A 16047-nucleotide genomic window follows, 5' to 3' on the forward strand; every position below is an offset into this window, starting at 1 on the left:
ACGATACAATCAGTCATCCGTTACGATTGGACGCTTTATCACGTGGGGTCGGTAGCATGCACTTTTTCAAAATGCGCGGATTCGCTTCTTAATATTCATATGAGCCATACGTTTTTGAAATTAATTTTATATTTTCCTGTTGTAAGAACCCACCTTATATGATGAAATCGAAATAAATTTATAATTATATGAGTTTCATCATTTCCACGTGCAAAAAGACGAAACTATATAAACCCCACGTGCTAAAGCGTCTAATCGTCACGGATGAATGATTTTTTCTCGAGCTTGCTCAGAATGTAGTCAAATCATCACATTAAAATGTTTTAATCAAAATCTTTATTTATAACAGAGATATTAAAGTTTGAAAAGTGCTGCGTTAGAAAAGTCTCCAAGTGTGTGCTTCGTATCCGATTGAATATGTTCATAGATAATATCTGGTTGTTGTTTATAAATATAAGTGTATTCATCATGGATTGGAAAACCTAAACCGCGAGTCTTGAGATTTTGTTTAGGATCTCGTTCCGAGCAAGGTAATGTATCTGGACATTTAACTCAACAACAAAAAACGACTTGAAACAACAATTCAATGACATCCTGAACATAATGATGCCACTATACTGCGCGTATTTGCAGTATTCAACATTTGTTCATGTGCAACAATTTATCGGATGAAGTGTGCTTATCGTAATGAAATATGATTCAATAAATAAACGAAATACTAAATTTAACATTGTGTGTTATTTAATAACGAAATCACAAGTATAACTAGTATAAAGGTTGCAGTCTTATTTTGTGCAGTTTACAATTAAGAAACACAACATTATAACTGTTTTAATTATAAGATGTCTTATTTAAACCAGGCTATTCACTTACGATTGTAATTTCTTAACAAGTCATACATAGTGACAAAGATGGCATTTTGATATATCATACTTTATCGGTCCATTCGTTTCTTTTGTGCTGCACACGTTGCCAAACTTCTATTATACAATTATTAAGTGAAATGAATTTCTTCTTGCGCCCGCGGGAGAAAACGTATTCATTAATACCAGTTGTTGGCAAGTTTCAAATAAGCAAGCAATTCTACTTACCAAACACACTGCAAACATTAATGAAACATTTAGATACTTGAACGCTTTATGCAAAGCATATGGTTACACGGCGTACAAAGCATACAGATACCCTACATGTATCACACGGTTGACTCTGAAAAGTAAATAAAATCAACGAGCATTAATGTGTTGGGGTTCCACCCTACAACTTCCAATACAAAACCACAAGGGATTTCAACACTTTATTTCACCCTTTTAAACTGATCCAGGATGTAATTCAAAAGTTCAGCGTGAATACAAATGAAAAACATACACATTTCGATGCAATTGTCTATTCAAGAGAACGCGTTGATATTTATTTACCATTTATTAAATAAATGGCCGGTTGCAAAACAGCGCAACATAATTGTAGCTGTATAATGATAAATGTATGCTACAATTTAATGAATTGCAAAAAGAAGTAAATCTCACGCATCACACTTGTGTATCATTACGTCATTTAAATAACCTCTTTTTGCAACAAGTTCCATGCTTGCGTCATTTGTGCTTAATTGAACATTTGTCTTGTGTATGCATGTCTTTTTGTTAAACTCATGACGGCATGTAAATGTGTCACTGTAACTTATATAGGTCGACCTCAATGATAGCAAACGATCAGTGATATTTTAACTTCATTCATTGTTTCACTGTAATAAATTCCCCAAATAACTCATATTTGTTTAAAACAGAAAAAAACACAGTCCAGATTAGTGATCGATTTGGATGTAACTTAGGTAGTAAACTATGAAATAAGCCACCAAGATTACTGTTTTGAGTATACCTCAACATATATTCAAAAGACTTATTAAAAGTGTAACACATAAATAACAAAATCAGCGCAAATAATGAGGACGTGTATATGTCTAGATGATAGGACCTTCATTAAATTACCATACCATTATCTATGTACAAATGCACTCTTTGAAACAGTATAGGATATAACAATAGAATCAACACATTGATTATTAAGGACACGATGAGAATGGATAACTCACATATTAGCTACCGGTAGATGGCAACGGAAAATAAAATATATGTATTGAACAACGTATAAACACCGTTATTATAATCATATTAAATTACTTCTAAGTACTAAGTAGAAAAACCCGTCAACAAGATAGTTTACATTAAAAACATATTCATCAATAATATAAAATAGTGTTTGATACGCGAATTATGACGATCTTTCATTCCATTAAACAAACATATTTCGTCCACAAGTATGATACAATAAAAATTATACAAGTGAATCATGCACTAAATCTTAACATATAATCCTTGTATTATTACTAAATGATATAAATCCGGAAATATTAGTTTTCTGTTTGCATGCAATTGAATGCATACAAATGGATACAATCAGGTATTATCTAATTAAATAATACAGGATATTAGAAAAAAATATATTATTTGCAGTCCGATAAGCACAGGGAATTATCCAGTAATACATTCAGGAAATGTGCAAACTCTTAATATTCCTTCGTAAATAGTTCTTGTAATTTATTTGTATTCAATGATATACTCTGGATAGTACTGAACGTGGTCGAAGATGCAGAAGATGCTCGGATTGCGTACGTTGTCCACGCAGCTGTCATACAGTCTGACCTGACCATCCGGTGTCCGGGCTATCTCAGGCGGCCTCCGTAAACCCTGCTGCCCTTTAGTCCAGCGTCCCACCAGTACACGACACTGCAACATAAACTTGTGACCCGTTTTTGGATCAGCCGTTGCATACCGATCCGACATATCTGCTGTCGAAGCAAAATAGGCGCCATTGCCATATATCGCACCGACGTTTGTTCCGGCAAGGCGCATGTCGAGATTGTGAGCGCATACAGTTTGGATTATGTCCGGTTTTGTTCCATGGAAAAGGTTCATCTCGTTACCGCCGATTTTTCCATCTATGGCTTCCATCTGCTTGCGTTTGCTGGAATATATTAGCATAGATGAGTATTAGACGTCAAATTCATATATCGACGATAAGCTTGCCTAAAATAATAATAACCGTATTTGTTTTTATTTGGTTTTATGTTACGAACACCTTTTCGTACTTGAATCTGGGATATATACGAAAATACACTGCTACTTTATAGACTTATATAAAGGCTATATAAACTTGCTCCGGAATGCGCTTGAAATTGCGGGTACAAACAAACACGACGCATTTAACAGCCTTAAAATCTTATACATTATCAACTGTTATCATTCTGATCCAACTATCATTGGTTGATACAGTCGGTAAGCGTTACGTTTTCTCCTTATTACATAGTGTTGTTTTTTCAAAGATGTGTCAGAGGTTTCGAATAACACCTTTCGTTATTTATCTCTTTAATAACGTAAATAAACAAAACCGAGGCTTTTATATAAGACACAATTAAAGTGTAAAATGTATGCTACTGGGATCACAACTTCTAGATTGATGTTGACAAACTGTGTACGAATATATTTGACTTCATTTGATGCCAATTACATACGGTATGAGATGGGTACAAGTTTTGCGGTGAGGACACGCGATTATTTTATCACAACTTATTAAATATTCGGTTATAAACATAGATATAAAAATACATGTACAAGTTAAACAAACTCAAGTTATAAAAATACAAAAATTAAAACAAAACAAAAAAATCTTAAAATTTTTCATACAATAACTATTGAGTATATTGAAAAACAATTAAATGAAAGAAAGTTATTTCTATTCCAAAACAATAACAATTTATCTAATACGCGATGGGGTTCTTGTACATTTTTCGTGTAACTAGAAACAAACCACAATTAGTAAAATGTTTACAAAAGAAACATTACCATGTATATTTATAACACATTTTAGCTTTCATACTTACGAACAGTAAAACTCCCAAAGAATTTTGCTTTGAACCCTGTGTATTCTGACGATTCTTTTTCTAAGCGTTTGAACGAACTTGCCCATTACAGTTCTGAATTCCTCACTCATAGTTGAAAGATCAACTTTAATAACGTGTTGATCGGGCCTCATCGTCATCCAATGTGATGGCAAACAAGACGACGTTTTTGATAGTTCATGTTCTCCCTTTTGTTCTTTAGTTCTATGACAAATCACACCAATCCAATTGTTTAAAACGATAATCATTCTATTTCGTGGCTTTAAATTTTACATGATTTTTATCGTTCAACTCCACCTATGAAGAGTTATGTGTTTGCAAACATCTTCAATAGATGTATATAGCGTAAATATTTCAGTGTTAATTATTATTTTAATTAAGTTGATCACAGCAATTTCTCTTAATTAGCTGTTTCAACATTTTTTTAATAAACTATAAACATATGTTAATGTTCACTAAACAAATGTGCTTGATTTGATTAGTTATTTGTTTAAAGAAAACCAAACGACATCGTATGAACTTACCTTTTGGTTGAATTTTCTTTTTTAAAGAACGAATGCGACTTATCATGCAATCGTCTTTTATCCTCATAGCAAGTGGAACAAATGTCATAGTCGGGACAAGAACTACACCTCCAGCGGGTACCCCGAATTGGAGAGACTTTGCAGACATCACATCTTACACCTACATGAGGCGTACCTGATAAACACAGAATCATTATTAGGTCAGGACCCAATCAAACATTACATAATTATGCTGATGTTTTTGCATAGATACATTGCACACAAATTTATGAAATACCACTAAAGGAACTAAAAGTTGTCCTGATCCAATTCTGGCGTCATTTTTAAAGGTTTATCAATGAGGATGTTGACTAATAAACTTTGCATGGCATGCGTTAAAAAGTTTGCGCAGAAATGCGTACAAAATAATTATGAAACTATACTAGTCTTATTAAAAGGTAACGTTATATATATTCACCAGGTTACAATGGAAATGGGTATTACATTATAGCTGTTTATATTTCGATGAACAGCTAGTTATTTAAATATTGCGCATGTACGTGTTCGTGTCTTTGTCTTAACTTGACCAGATAGCATTTATGTACACATTACGATAGTAATTCGCCTTCAGTTAACATAACATTATTAAAAGTGTTTAGACTATAAAATACGTCTGTCGGAGCAATTATTTATATTTTATATTTATACGTTACTCTATTATATGTAAGTAAAGAGGGTTGAAATGTACCTGAACCGTCATTGGTTTGATGGATTCTTTTCGGCACCGCTTGAGAGCTTGTTGTTCTAGTAGCTTCCGCCTGGTGTCTGGAAATAATATGGGCCACGCTCTTAGTTAATCGGGCTTTATCTATATGCGATAAGTATCGTCCCAGATTAGCTTGTGAAGTCCGAATAGGATAATAAGTGACGACACTTGCCACTGGAATATTTAAATTAATTGAAAGTTCTTGTAAACGAAAACCAATTCCTTGAAAGGCGGAAAGAGTCGTCCCTAATTTGCTTATATGGACTTTCCGATTTTTCCCGAACGCTGCTTAATTTAAATTAGAAGTGTCGAGTGCCAAAAGATCCTAATGAAAAAAAAAAATGCATTTGAAATAAACGCATGATTTTACGATGTAGTTTGCTATTTGTTTACAACAGTGAAGTCGATTAAGTTTGAGTTTGATTTCGTTAAACATTCAAGACATGAAGACACTTCAGTACATGAAACTTTTGAAACAAAACGCCATTTATTTCCAAATTAAATGATGGAAAGTTAGTAACTGATTTGATTTATAAATTTTGCGATCTTGAAATCTTATTTAAACTTGATAACATTAGTGTGCACGTCCTAGCAGACTATTATGAATGTATGTATCTGTGTGGGGTATTGGCGGTCCAAGGTCTTCCTAGCAGACTATTATGTATGTATGTATCTGTGTGGGGTATTGGCGGTCCAAGGTCTTCCTAGCAGACTATTATGAATGTATGTATCTGTGTGGGGTATTGGTATTCCTAGCAGACTATTATGAATGTATGTATCTGTGTGGGGTATTGGTATTCCTAGCAGACTATTATGAATGTATGTATCTGTGTGGGGTATTGGTATTCCTAGCAGACTATTATGAATGTATGTATCTGTGTGGAGTATTGGTATTCCTAGCAGACTATTATGAATGTATGTATCTGTGTGGGGTATTGGTCTTCCTAGCAGACTATTATGAATGTATGTATCTGTGTGGGGTATTGGTATTCCTAGCAGACTATTATGAATGTATGTATCTGTGTGGGGTATTGGTATTCCTAGCAGACTATTATGAATGTATGTATCTGTGTGGGGTATTGGTCTTCCTAGCAGACTATTATGAATGTATGTATCTGTGTGGGGTATTGGCGGTCCAAGGTCTTCCTAGCAGACTATTATGAATGTATGTATCTGTGTGGGGTATTGGCGGTCCAAGGTCTTCCTAGCAGACTATTATGAATGTATGTATCTGTGTGGGGTATTGGCGGTCCAAGGTCTTCCTAGCAGACTATTATGAATGTATGTATCTGTGTGGGGTATTGGCGGTCCAAGGTCTTCCTAGCAGACTATTATGAATGTATGTATCTGTGTGGGGTATTGGCGGTCCAAGGTCTTCCTAGCAGACTATTATGAATGTATGTATCTGTGTGGGGTATTGGCGGTCCAAGGTCTTCCTAGCAGACTATTGTGAATGTATGTATCTGTGTGGGGTATTGGTATTCCTAGCAGACTATTATGAATGTATGTATCTGTGTGGGGTATTGGTCTTCCTAGCAGACTATTATGAATGTATGTATCTGTGTGGAGTATTGGTATTCCTAGCAGACTATTATGAATGTATGTATCTGTGTGGGGTATTGGCGGTCCAAGGTCTTCCTAGCAGACTATTATGTATGTATGTATCTGTGTGGGGTATTGGCGGTCCAAGGTCTTCCTAGCAGACTATTATGAATGTATGTATCTGTGTGGGGTATTGGCGGTCCAAGGTCTTCCTAGCAGACTATTATGTATGTATGTATCTGTGTGGGGTATTGGCGGTCCAAGGTCTTCCTAGCAGACTATTATGAATGTATGTATCTGTGTGGGGTATTGGCGGTCCAAGGTCTTCCTAGCAGACTATTATGAATGTATGTATCTGTGTGGGGTATTGGCGGTCCAAGGTCTTCCTAGCAGACTATTATGTATGTATGTATCTGTGTGGGGTATTGGCGGTCCAAGGTCTTCCTAGCAGACTATTATGAATGTATGTATCTGTGTGGGGTATTGGTATTCCTAGCAGACTATTATGAATGTATGTATCTGTGTGGGGTATTGGCGGTCCAAGGTCTTCCTAGCAGACTATTATGAATGTATGTATCTGTGTGGGGTATTGGCGGTCCAAGGTCTTCCTAGCAGACTATTATGAATGTATGTATCTGTGTGGGGTATTGGCGGTCCAAGGTCTTCCTAGCAGACTATTATGAATGTATGTATCTGTGTGGGGTATTGGCGGTCCAAGGTCTTCCTAGCAGACTATTATGTATGTATGTATCTGTGTGGGGTATTGGTATTCCTAGCAGACTATTATGAATGTATGTATCTGTGTGGGGTATTGGCGGTCCAAGGTCTTCCTAGCAGACTATTATGAATGTATGTATCTGTGTGGGGTATTGGCGGTCCAAGGTCTTCCTAGCAGACTATTATGAATGTATGTATCTGTGTGGGGTATTGGCGGTCCAAGGTCTTCCTAGCAGACTATTATGAATGTATGTATCTGTGTGGGGTATTGGCGGTCCAAGGTCTTCCTAGCAGACTATTATGTATGTATGTATCTGTGTGGGGTATTGGCGGTCCAAGGTCTTCCTAGCAGACTATTATGAATGTATGTATCTGTGTGGGGTATTGGCGGTCCAAGGTCTTCCTAGCAGACTATTATGAATGTATGTATCTGTGTGGGGTATTGGTATTCCTAGCAGACTATTATGAATGTATGTATCTGTGTGGAGTATTGGTATTCCTAGCAGACTATTATGAATGTATGTATCTGTGTGGGGTATTGGTATTCCTAGCAGACTATTATGAATGTATGTATCTGTGTGGGGTATTGGTATTCCTAGCAGACTATTATGAATGTATGTATCTGTGTGGGGTATTGGTCTTCCTAGCAGACTATTATGAATGTATGTATCTGTGTGGGGTATTGGCGGTCCAACTTTTCACTTATACATTGAAATCCATAAGAACTGTGGCGTATTTTTTCCTTAATTTTTGTTTACGTGTAGTGTTTATCTGAACATTTTATCTAACACAGATTGAAGAGTGAACCTACAATACACATCCTGTTGTTTCAATCTGTCTAAATGAATGCGACAAGTCGTGCACCATCCTGTGATCCTCAAAGCACGCGGAACACATGTCATAGTTAGCACACTCTCTGCATTTCAAACGGGTACCCACGATCGGGCTCATAGTGCAGACGTCACACGTCACATTCTTGTGAACGACTCCTGAATAACAGAAATATAGAACGGTTTCACATTGTTACCCGAATTATAAATAAAAAATATACAAACGGTTTATACTATGAATGCAAACACAAGTGTGTTCAATACATTTAATGTCAATGTTCCACTACAAAAAAAATAACTTTCATGACAAAGGTTATCGCAGTATCACTTGTTTCTTGCTTTTCAAATATACAGCAAAAATATGGTCCTCTTTTATTTGTATGTATATATTATCAGCCTTTGTTAATTAAACGTATAAAATACGCTCCTCTTTTAATTTTGTGTACCTTAAACATTGTCGTCTTTTAATTTTACAAAATAAAATCCCATTTGTGTGTGTGTACTTATCATTTCATCTGTCGCTTTTTTAATTTGATGTATGCAAAATAGGATAGTCTATTAAATATTTGTTTGAAAAATATGGTTCTCTTCTAAATTATCATAACCGAAACATAGTCATCTTCTTTGTTCTCTAAGCGTGTATTGTGCCACAGCTGTTATATTTTAAAATTTATAGTCAAACTTTATAGTATGTTTTGTTATTCATTCGAAACCATTAATCCTTTTTATTAAATGAACATAGCTGAAATAAAAACTTTAACAATATCATAGTTATACCTGCGCGATTCACTTTATGCATTTTCGAGGATCGTTTATTGTTGACAAGCAGGGCTCTGCAAATATAAACATAATGATTACAACTATAAAATCACGCTGTATAAATCAAAAAGCATAAAAATTGGGCCTTACGAAATTCGCGTATACACTTTATTTTGCATCACCATAACATAATTTGTTTTGGTTCGCTTGGCTTTTATTTTGTCTTTGAAATATACACACAATTGAAAACCATAAAATGAGTGTATAATAGTAATTTTCGTTAAATTTAAAAACAAACACATGCTTTCAGTGGGACCATGCCGTTAACTTTTAACGCAATATGATCTCTAGATGACATGTATAACACAGCCAATACAGGTAGCATAAAAGCATTGCAGAAATAACAACTGGCTGTGGACACAATGACGTCTGTTGAGTCAGCATGTACAGAATACATCTTAAATCAGACTGCAAAACAAAATTCAAAATGTTAAGCTTCATGGCATATAATTACCCTGTAAATGAGTGACTGTTGATTTTCTTGAATGAATGGTTCATATCGTGAAACATTCTAAGATTCTTGTAGCACGATGTACACATGTCGTAATTAGGGCAATCTCTGCACTTCCAGCGGGTACCCCGGATAGGACGCTCACAGCAGACGTCACACCCAACACCATCGTGTACATCAGCTGCGAAACAGAGTAACTATGAGATTTAACTGGTATAAGGCACATTAAATTTTCCACATAAATGCATTAATAAACAAATGTTAATATATGTAATTATATATAATATTATTTCATTTGTATCACTTAAATGCAATAAATACTTTGTAAACAATGTATTTATATTCATTTTGTTAGTTTGTTCTCGTTTTGGTGTGTTTATGTTATTGTTTTGTCTTCAACTAAATGAACATAATCAGTTTAATTTAGCATTAACGAAGTGTATCGGACACTTAAAGCACTGTATGCTACGATTGTTTATTTTGTAATTTATATCAAATTTTGAAAATAAAAAAAGTATTAAAAAAAATTACATGCTTTCCGATGGTCTATAGAGAAATATCAGTGAATAAAAACTGATATTTCAACGTTTCAAACAGTGAAAAATAACAGTTCAAATAAACGATAATTTGCATTGTTTGACCTGAACTTATATAATACATCTTTGGTTTCCCCATTAAGACCCTTAAATGGTACCAAGGGCGAGTACTGTGAATTGATTGTTTATTAAAATATATGAAAAAGCTTCCCTTAAAAATACATTTTATAAAATTTCGGGGCTCTAAACGTGGCATTATTTTGTCCGTTATAGCGAAAAAACAAAAATAAATAAGAATAAGCATTAAATAAAAACAAAACTGTTTAATTTGGTGGAATATCGATTGTAATTCGCGCGTTATCATTGAAACAATATATTTCACTCGTGGATGCGCCATATATAATTTATAAAATATAATTTTCTTTGATCATTTGTGAATTAAAATCGATATTCCACCGAATCCAACAAATATCCTCTATATATTTTATATGGGCCAGCGCAGATTGGAGTGAGCGGATAGCTAAGTATTTCCAAAGTGAAGACCAATCCAGGTGAAACTTCTATCGTTAGCGCCTTCACTGCTGGTTTTTAGCTCTGTTTAAATAAGGTGTTTAGTAGACGTGTTACATTTTGGTTTGTATGTGGTAAGTCAACGTATTGTTCAACATCCACACTATCAGAATACCGTGATTGTTTTACCTGCGTCCGTCTCGAAACTGTCAGAGTCAGTGTCAGAGTCATTACCTGCGTCCATATCAGACTCACTGGTTGGGGACTCTGCACTTGTTAATATTGTCCGGAAGCTGGCAATATAAATATGTTATTAATAACACATTCGATAGGTGTACTTTACTTAAATGTGGCATGCTTATTCTACAATAATTTAATAGTAACACGTTCCTGTTTATTCCTCTTTATTTGAGCGCCGTCTCAGTTTAAACTAATATTCGGTAGTTGACATAGTTTATACATGATTGGCTGAAAGTTTAGTTGAATATTTGTCAAAAATATTATAAGCAAGTGCTGTACATAAACATTCAACGAAATTGGATGAATACAATGTACATATCAGTATAATCGTTTTTTTCGGAGGTTTCGTCAACCGATGTATAATCAAAGGAAGGTTGAATGCTTTATTTATAACCTATGCAAGCTTTAGCGATTTTATGATGTAAAGTATTAAACACACATTCAACTTGTAATACACATTAGTATATACTACTATAATGTGCTGAGCTGAAATTGTCGTATTATGTTTTAAGCAGTTACTGTAAGCATGGAAACATCAGTCTTGTTACAAAATATAAAAAATAGTTAATGTTTACAACCTGACTTTAAAATTAACCTTTGACTGTTTTATATCATATATTTAATTGCATTTTTATATCAATATGAAACATTTAAACATACCATACTGCTGAAATGTAACCAGCAAAAAGTATGCATGTTTGCTTTTGTTGGAATGGAAATTATATACATCACAAATAGATGTACAAATGTAGTTGGGAAAAGTAATTTTAAAGTACTAAAATGGCGACTAATTTACAGGAACCGAAATGTAAACATGTTGAATATTGTGCTTAAAACTAAATCAATGAAACCTGAAACCAATATCAGCATATACTAAGTTAAATGAATGTTAATTTTATTTAACCCTTCTGTAGTGATGAAGATGACTGATGGAAAACTAATGAAATCCATGCAGGGAAGATTATTTGCTGGAGGTATTATATGGGTTTCGCTTGTATTAAACATCTAGGTCCTTCTTCAATTGAAAACCAATGGTAAAAACATCTTAAAACCATGACCAGAAATAGCCATCTGGACTTTGCTGTCATCAACAGCATTATTGACTGTACATGGAAATATTTATTGTGTATCTCGCATTGCCAAAAAAGACGGCACAGTTTAGACATTATAATTGTGTTTTATTGCTTATCGACATTGCTTTAAATGTTAAGAAGAAACTGTATAATTTGCTATTTAACAACAAATTAACATTCTTTTTTTTTGGAATAAACAAAAGCGTGACCAGTTGTGTCTTACCATGCGATATACCACCATGATATCATGATGTATATATTACCAATGAATACATAAAATATGTACTTATTTTAAGTCACACACTTAAAAGGGTATTCGTACATCATACTATTATTTAGTTTGATCCTTTACAAATAGCTTGACATGGTGCATGAAAGATAAGAAACACATTTTACCTTACATGAATTATTCCATACTATTCATGGAACTGTTCTGTAGGACTGTAGAGCCCTTATTTAACCCACCGATATATAAACATTATACGTTTAGATTCATTTTTAGCGCGATTTATTTTGAAAGCATACACCTAATTAAGACACTCTCAGTGTTGTTTGTGATAAAATTATTACTTGCATTTCGTGTCTTAAGGGAGGATCTTGAAACGGTTCTTTTATCGAAACCGTGACCTATTGATTGCTGGGAGAAACTATTCACTTTACCACTAATGCTTGAAGTAAACACATTCTTGGCATTTTGCATAGGCTATTGCATCAAGACAGACACGGGGTTCTAAAGAACTAGACATTTCGCTTCAAGTACAACTAAAGTATTATTATTTAGAATACAACCTTATTTTAAACTTTTATCGTAATGAATCATTTGTGCTACATGTCTTGACTTCCAAATGTTTAAATTAATTTTGCCTCAAGTTGAAAAGCCGAAACACCACTTTTCGCTGAGTTCTGAATACCAACTCTCACACTTACATATTACTGACAGGTGTATCAAACTTCTCGAAAGTATGCGACCTATTGTGCCTCCACCTTTATTTATCGTGGCACGCATAACACGAGTTATAGTTAGGGCAGTAGTTACACTTCCAGCGAACGCCTATGATTGGTTTTTAAGCGCATACGTCACACTAGACGTCCTTGTGGCCAACAGCTGAAAACATAGTTACGTTGGCATACCATAGTGACCATAGTGACATTCGTTGTGTCTGTCCTGGTAAGGCAAAGTGTTTGTATAACAATGAGATTTTTTAAAATTTTATTTTAAAAGATATTGTTATTTCAGAATGATTTTTTAACCGATTGCATTATCTGTACAATACACCGTGTCCTGCTGAACAAGTTTACCAAACTACACACATGTCGGTCAAACTCCTTGTTAACATCAACACAACAATCACTTATCTGTATTATACCACACTTGATGATTGCATTATGGATTTCGTAACCAAATAAACCTTAAAGTATGTAAATGAGTAATACAAGTGTGTGTTGGAAATTAGCTGTTTAAGGTACTCTACACAACCACATTGATTATTTGTCAACCCAGTTCGATAGATAGCATTCTAAGATACTCGTTGTTCAGAGTATGTGATAGATATGTAAACATATGCATTTATTCAGCGGGAGCATATTTAAAATCGCTGAGTTCATTATTATCTCCGTTTTACACCGACGTAGTAACTAGATAAACAAAGCAGAATGTTTCAATATTGTTATCAGAAGGATTTTATTTGATATCAGTGCTCTATTTACTGAATTGAACGCCATGGATTGTATTGAAATCAACTTTACAAGTGATAATTGTGTAAACACTGATTGCTTATGTCTGTACAAGCACATACATGTAGCCATATAGTGTTACACTTACGAGGGTCCCATTAGCCTCGGACAAATACATTTGCATTATAGAATATGCCGCTTACCAGCTGTAACTTACGAAGCAAATATATACATCACTATGACGATGACACAATTGTAGTTGTTCGGTCCACCTGCATTTGTTCTCCTTCAATCTGCCATAATGCGACAATATATCGTGTGCATTTTTTATAGGCTTATAGGCATTCCAATATACTTCTCATTGTAAAAACAAAAACAGAGGTCCAGAACGTAAATAGTTGAATATAGTAATCAACTTACCGCAAAACATACGAGTAATTTTCAGAACATATCAGGATGAAAGTATTGTATTTTACCGAAGATAATGTTTTTATGCATGTGTGTAATGTTATTGTTCATACAACCATATGCTTATGTGGCTTCTGGTGTTGATGATGATGTTGACGATATTGATGAATGTTATCTTATGATTTATTCTATAGCAGTACGTCATTATCTTGATAAGTCTTTTTAAAATTGATAAGTATTGATGATGATGATGATGATGATGATGATGATGATGATGATGATGATGATGATGATGATGATGATGATGATGATGATGATGATGATGATGACGACGAAGAGGACGACAACGACGACGACGGTGACGATGACGATGATTATGATGATGATGATGATGATGATGATGATGATGATGATGATGATGATGATGATGATGATGATGATGATGATGATGATGATGATGATGATGATGATGATGATGATGATGATGATGATGATGCAAAAGCATGATTAAATATCATCAATTATTAAGAATTTAATGCAAACATTTACACCCACGGCGATTATATGTGTATCATGAATTACATTATATTTAATTGTGTAATAGATTCTTTATGTCATACTCAACATTATTCAATATCACTACTTTATTAACTCATTTGGAAATGTCAGTTTGGTTTAATCATACCTCCGGATTTGATATTAATGAAACAAATACCAAACAAACGAATTCATTTCGGTTTTATACGCTTTATGAAAAAATTATGTTTAAATTAATCATAACTACGACTCACCTAAATCTTCAAGAAGATTGAAAGCGTGAGGCAAACTGGCGTATAAGAAAACGAAAGCGGAAGTATACTTGCCGGACGTAATTTGTAACTTATTTGATCGATCGTTTTTTTTTGTAAGTACGCGCTACATTTATGAAAATATTGCTGAATGTTCCAATAATCAGTCTTGAATGATCCTAGCTAATAAGCCTAATGGTTTAATACTTTAAAAAATTTTAAGATGGTCTAATCGATAATTTCGTGATATATGCATATGACAGAGGAAACTGTCATAAAACAATTATTTAACCATTACATTTATCTTTCATATAGTGTTACCTTATCTGAAAGTCATAACGACAGTTGAATTCAAAATTTCGTTCTTTCGTCGATACCAAAATCATGAATCGCTTTTGTTGAAGCAAACTAATGTTCTATCTTTTGTTTTTCGTTGCATGGGTATTCTAACTATGTCATTGTATGTACATGTAAAAGGAGTACTGAGTTTTGAGAGGAATATGAAACGCAATTAACGTATTGCATTAAACATTTATTTCGACGATTTTCTTATATCAGTTCTCCTGAACATATTAATGGTTTATTATTTATAACAATGATTTTCTGTTTGGGTACTTTAAAGACAAAATAAATATAATCGGTTAAATTTAAGCGTGTTTGTGTGTTGTATTGCTTGTATGATCCCCGACAGGAGGAACATATTGTTACCGCTTCGTAAATCCGTCCGAATTCTTATGTTGATAGAATTGCATGGGGATGAAAATATTTCCCGCATTATCGTTTTTGTCCTACTCGCTGTCTTGAAAAACGACCCTCCACAAACTTACCACACATTGTTTGCTCGCGAAATCTATGACACTTATGATCCAACTTTGATCAAGCTGCACATGTGTTAATTTTATAGGTTTCATTTGCGCTTTTTTAAGATGCTGCTTCAGCATCGTCTAAGTTATCATACCATGGACAAATTCTTCGCAATGGCCAGCTATGAAAAAGACCGAGCCAGTCCGATTGAGATAGTGTCGATTTTCTAATCGGCATATCTCGCTGATTAGCATTGGTAACATTCTCCAGCAGAATTGTCGTTCATGCCTCAACATCGGGAACGACTAAAATGCCCATATGACTCATATCGGTTGATATGATTGAAAAGTGCTGATATGAACAGAAAATGGCTTTTAAAATGTATTTTCCTATATTTTTGTTATATGAAAATCGTTCTGTAACAAAAATACACG

General features: G+C 34.2%; 1 protein-coding gene across 11 annotated transcripts; it reads right to left on the minus strand.

Annotated features, from left to right (window-relative positions):
- Positions 1-1281: 1281 nt before the first annotated feature.
- Positions 1282-15200, minus strand: LOC127881852 (protein mono-ADP-ribosyltransferase PARP14-like). 11 transcript variants are annotated; one of them, XM_052430007.1, is made up of 9 exons: positions 15131-15200; positions 10861-10919; positions 9584-9761; positions 9088-9143; positions 8292-8469; positions 5204-5280; positions 4477-4651; positions 3935-4156; positions 1282-3018 (listed from the first exon to the last, which is right to left on the minus strand). In XM_052430007.1, the coding sequence occupies exons 1-9, from the start codon at positions 15193-15195 to the stop codon at positions 2592-2594; spliced, it is 1437 nt and encodes a 478-aa protein (XP_052285967.1). In that variant the 5' UTR covers positions 15196-15200; the 3' UTR covers positions 1282-2591. The 11 variants fall into 11 exon arrangements, with proteins under 11 accessions (XP_052285967.1, XP_052285966.1, XP_052285965.1 ...); XM_052430006.1 differs by having other exon boundaries at positions 5210-5280; positions 10816-10919; positions 15131-15197; XM_052430005.1 differs by having other exon boundaries at positions 10816-10919; positions 15131-15197.
- Between the last annotated feature and the right edge of the window lie 847 nt (positions 15201-16047).

The sequence above is a fragment of the Dreissena polymorpha genome, chromosome 5 (genome assembly GCF_020536995.1).
Source record: "Dreissena polymorpha isolate Duluth1 chromosome 5, UMN_Dpol_1.0, whole genome shotgun sequence".
Lineage (NCBI taxonomy): Eukaryota > Metazoa > Mollusca > Bivalvia > Myida > Dreissenidae > Dreissena > Dreissena polymorpha.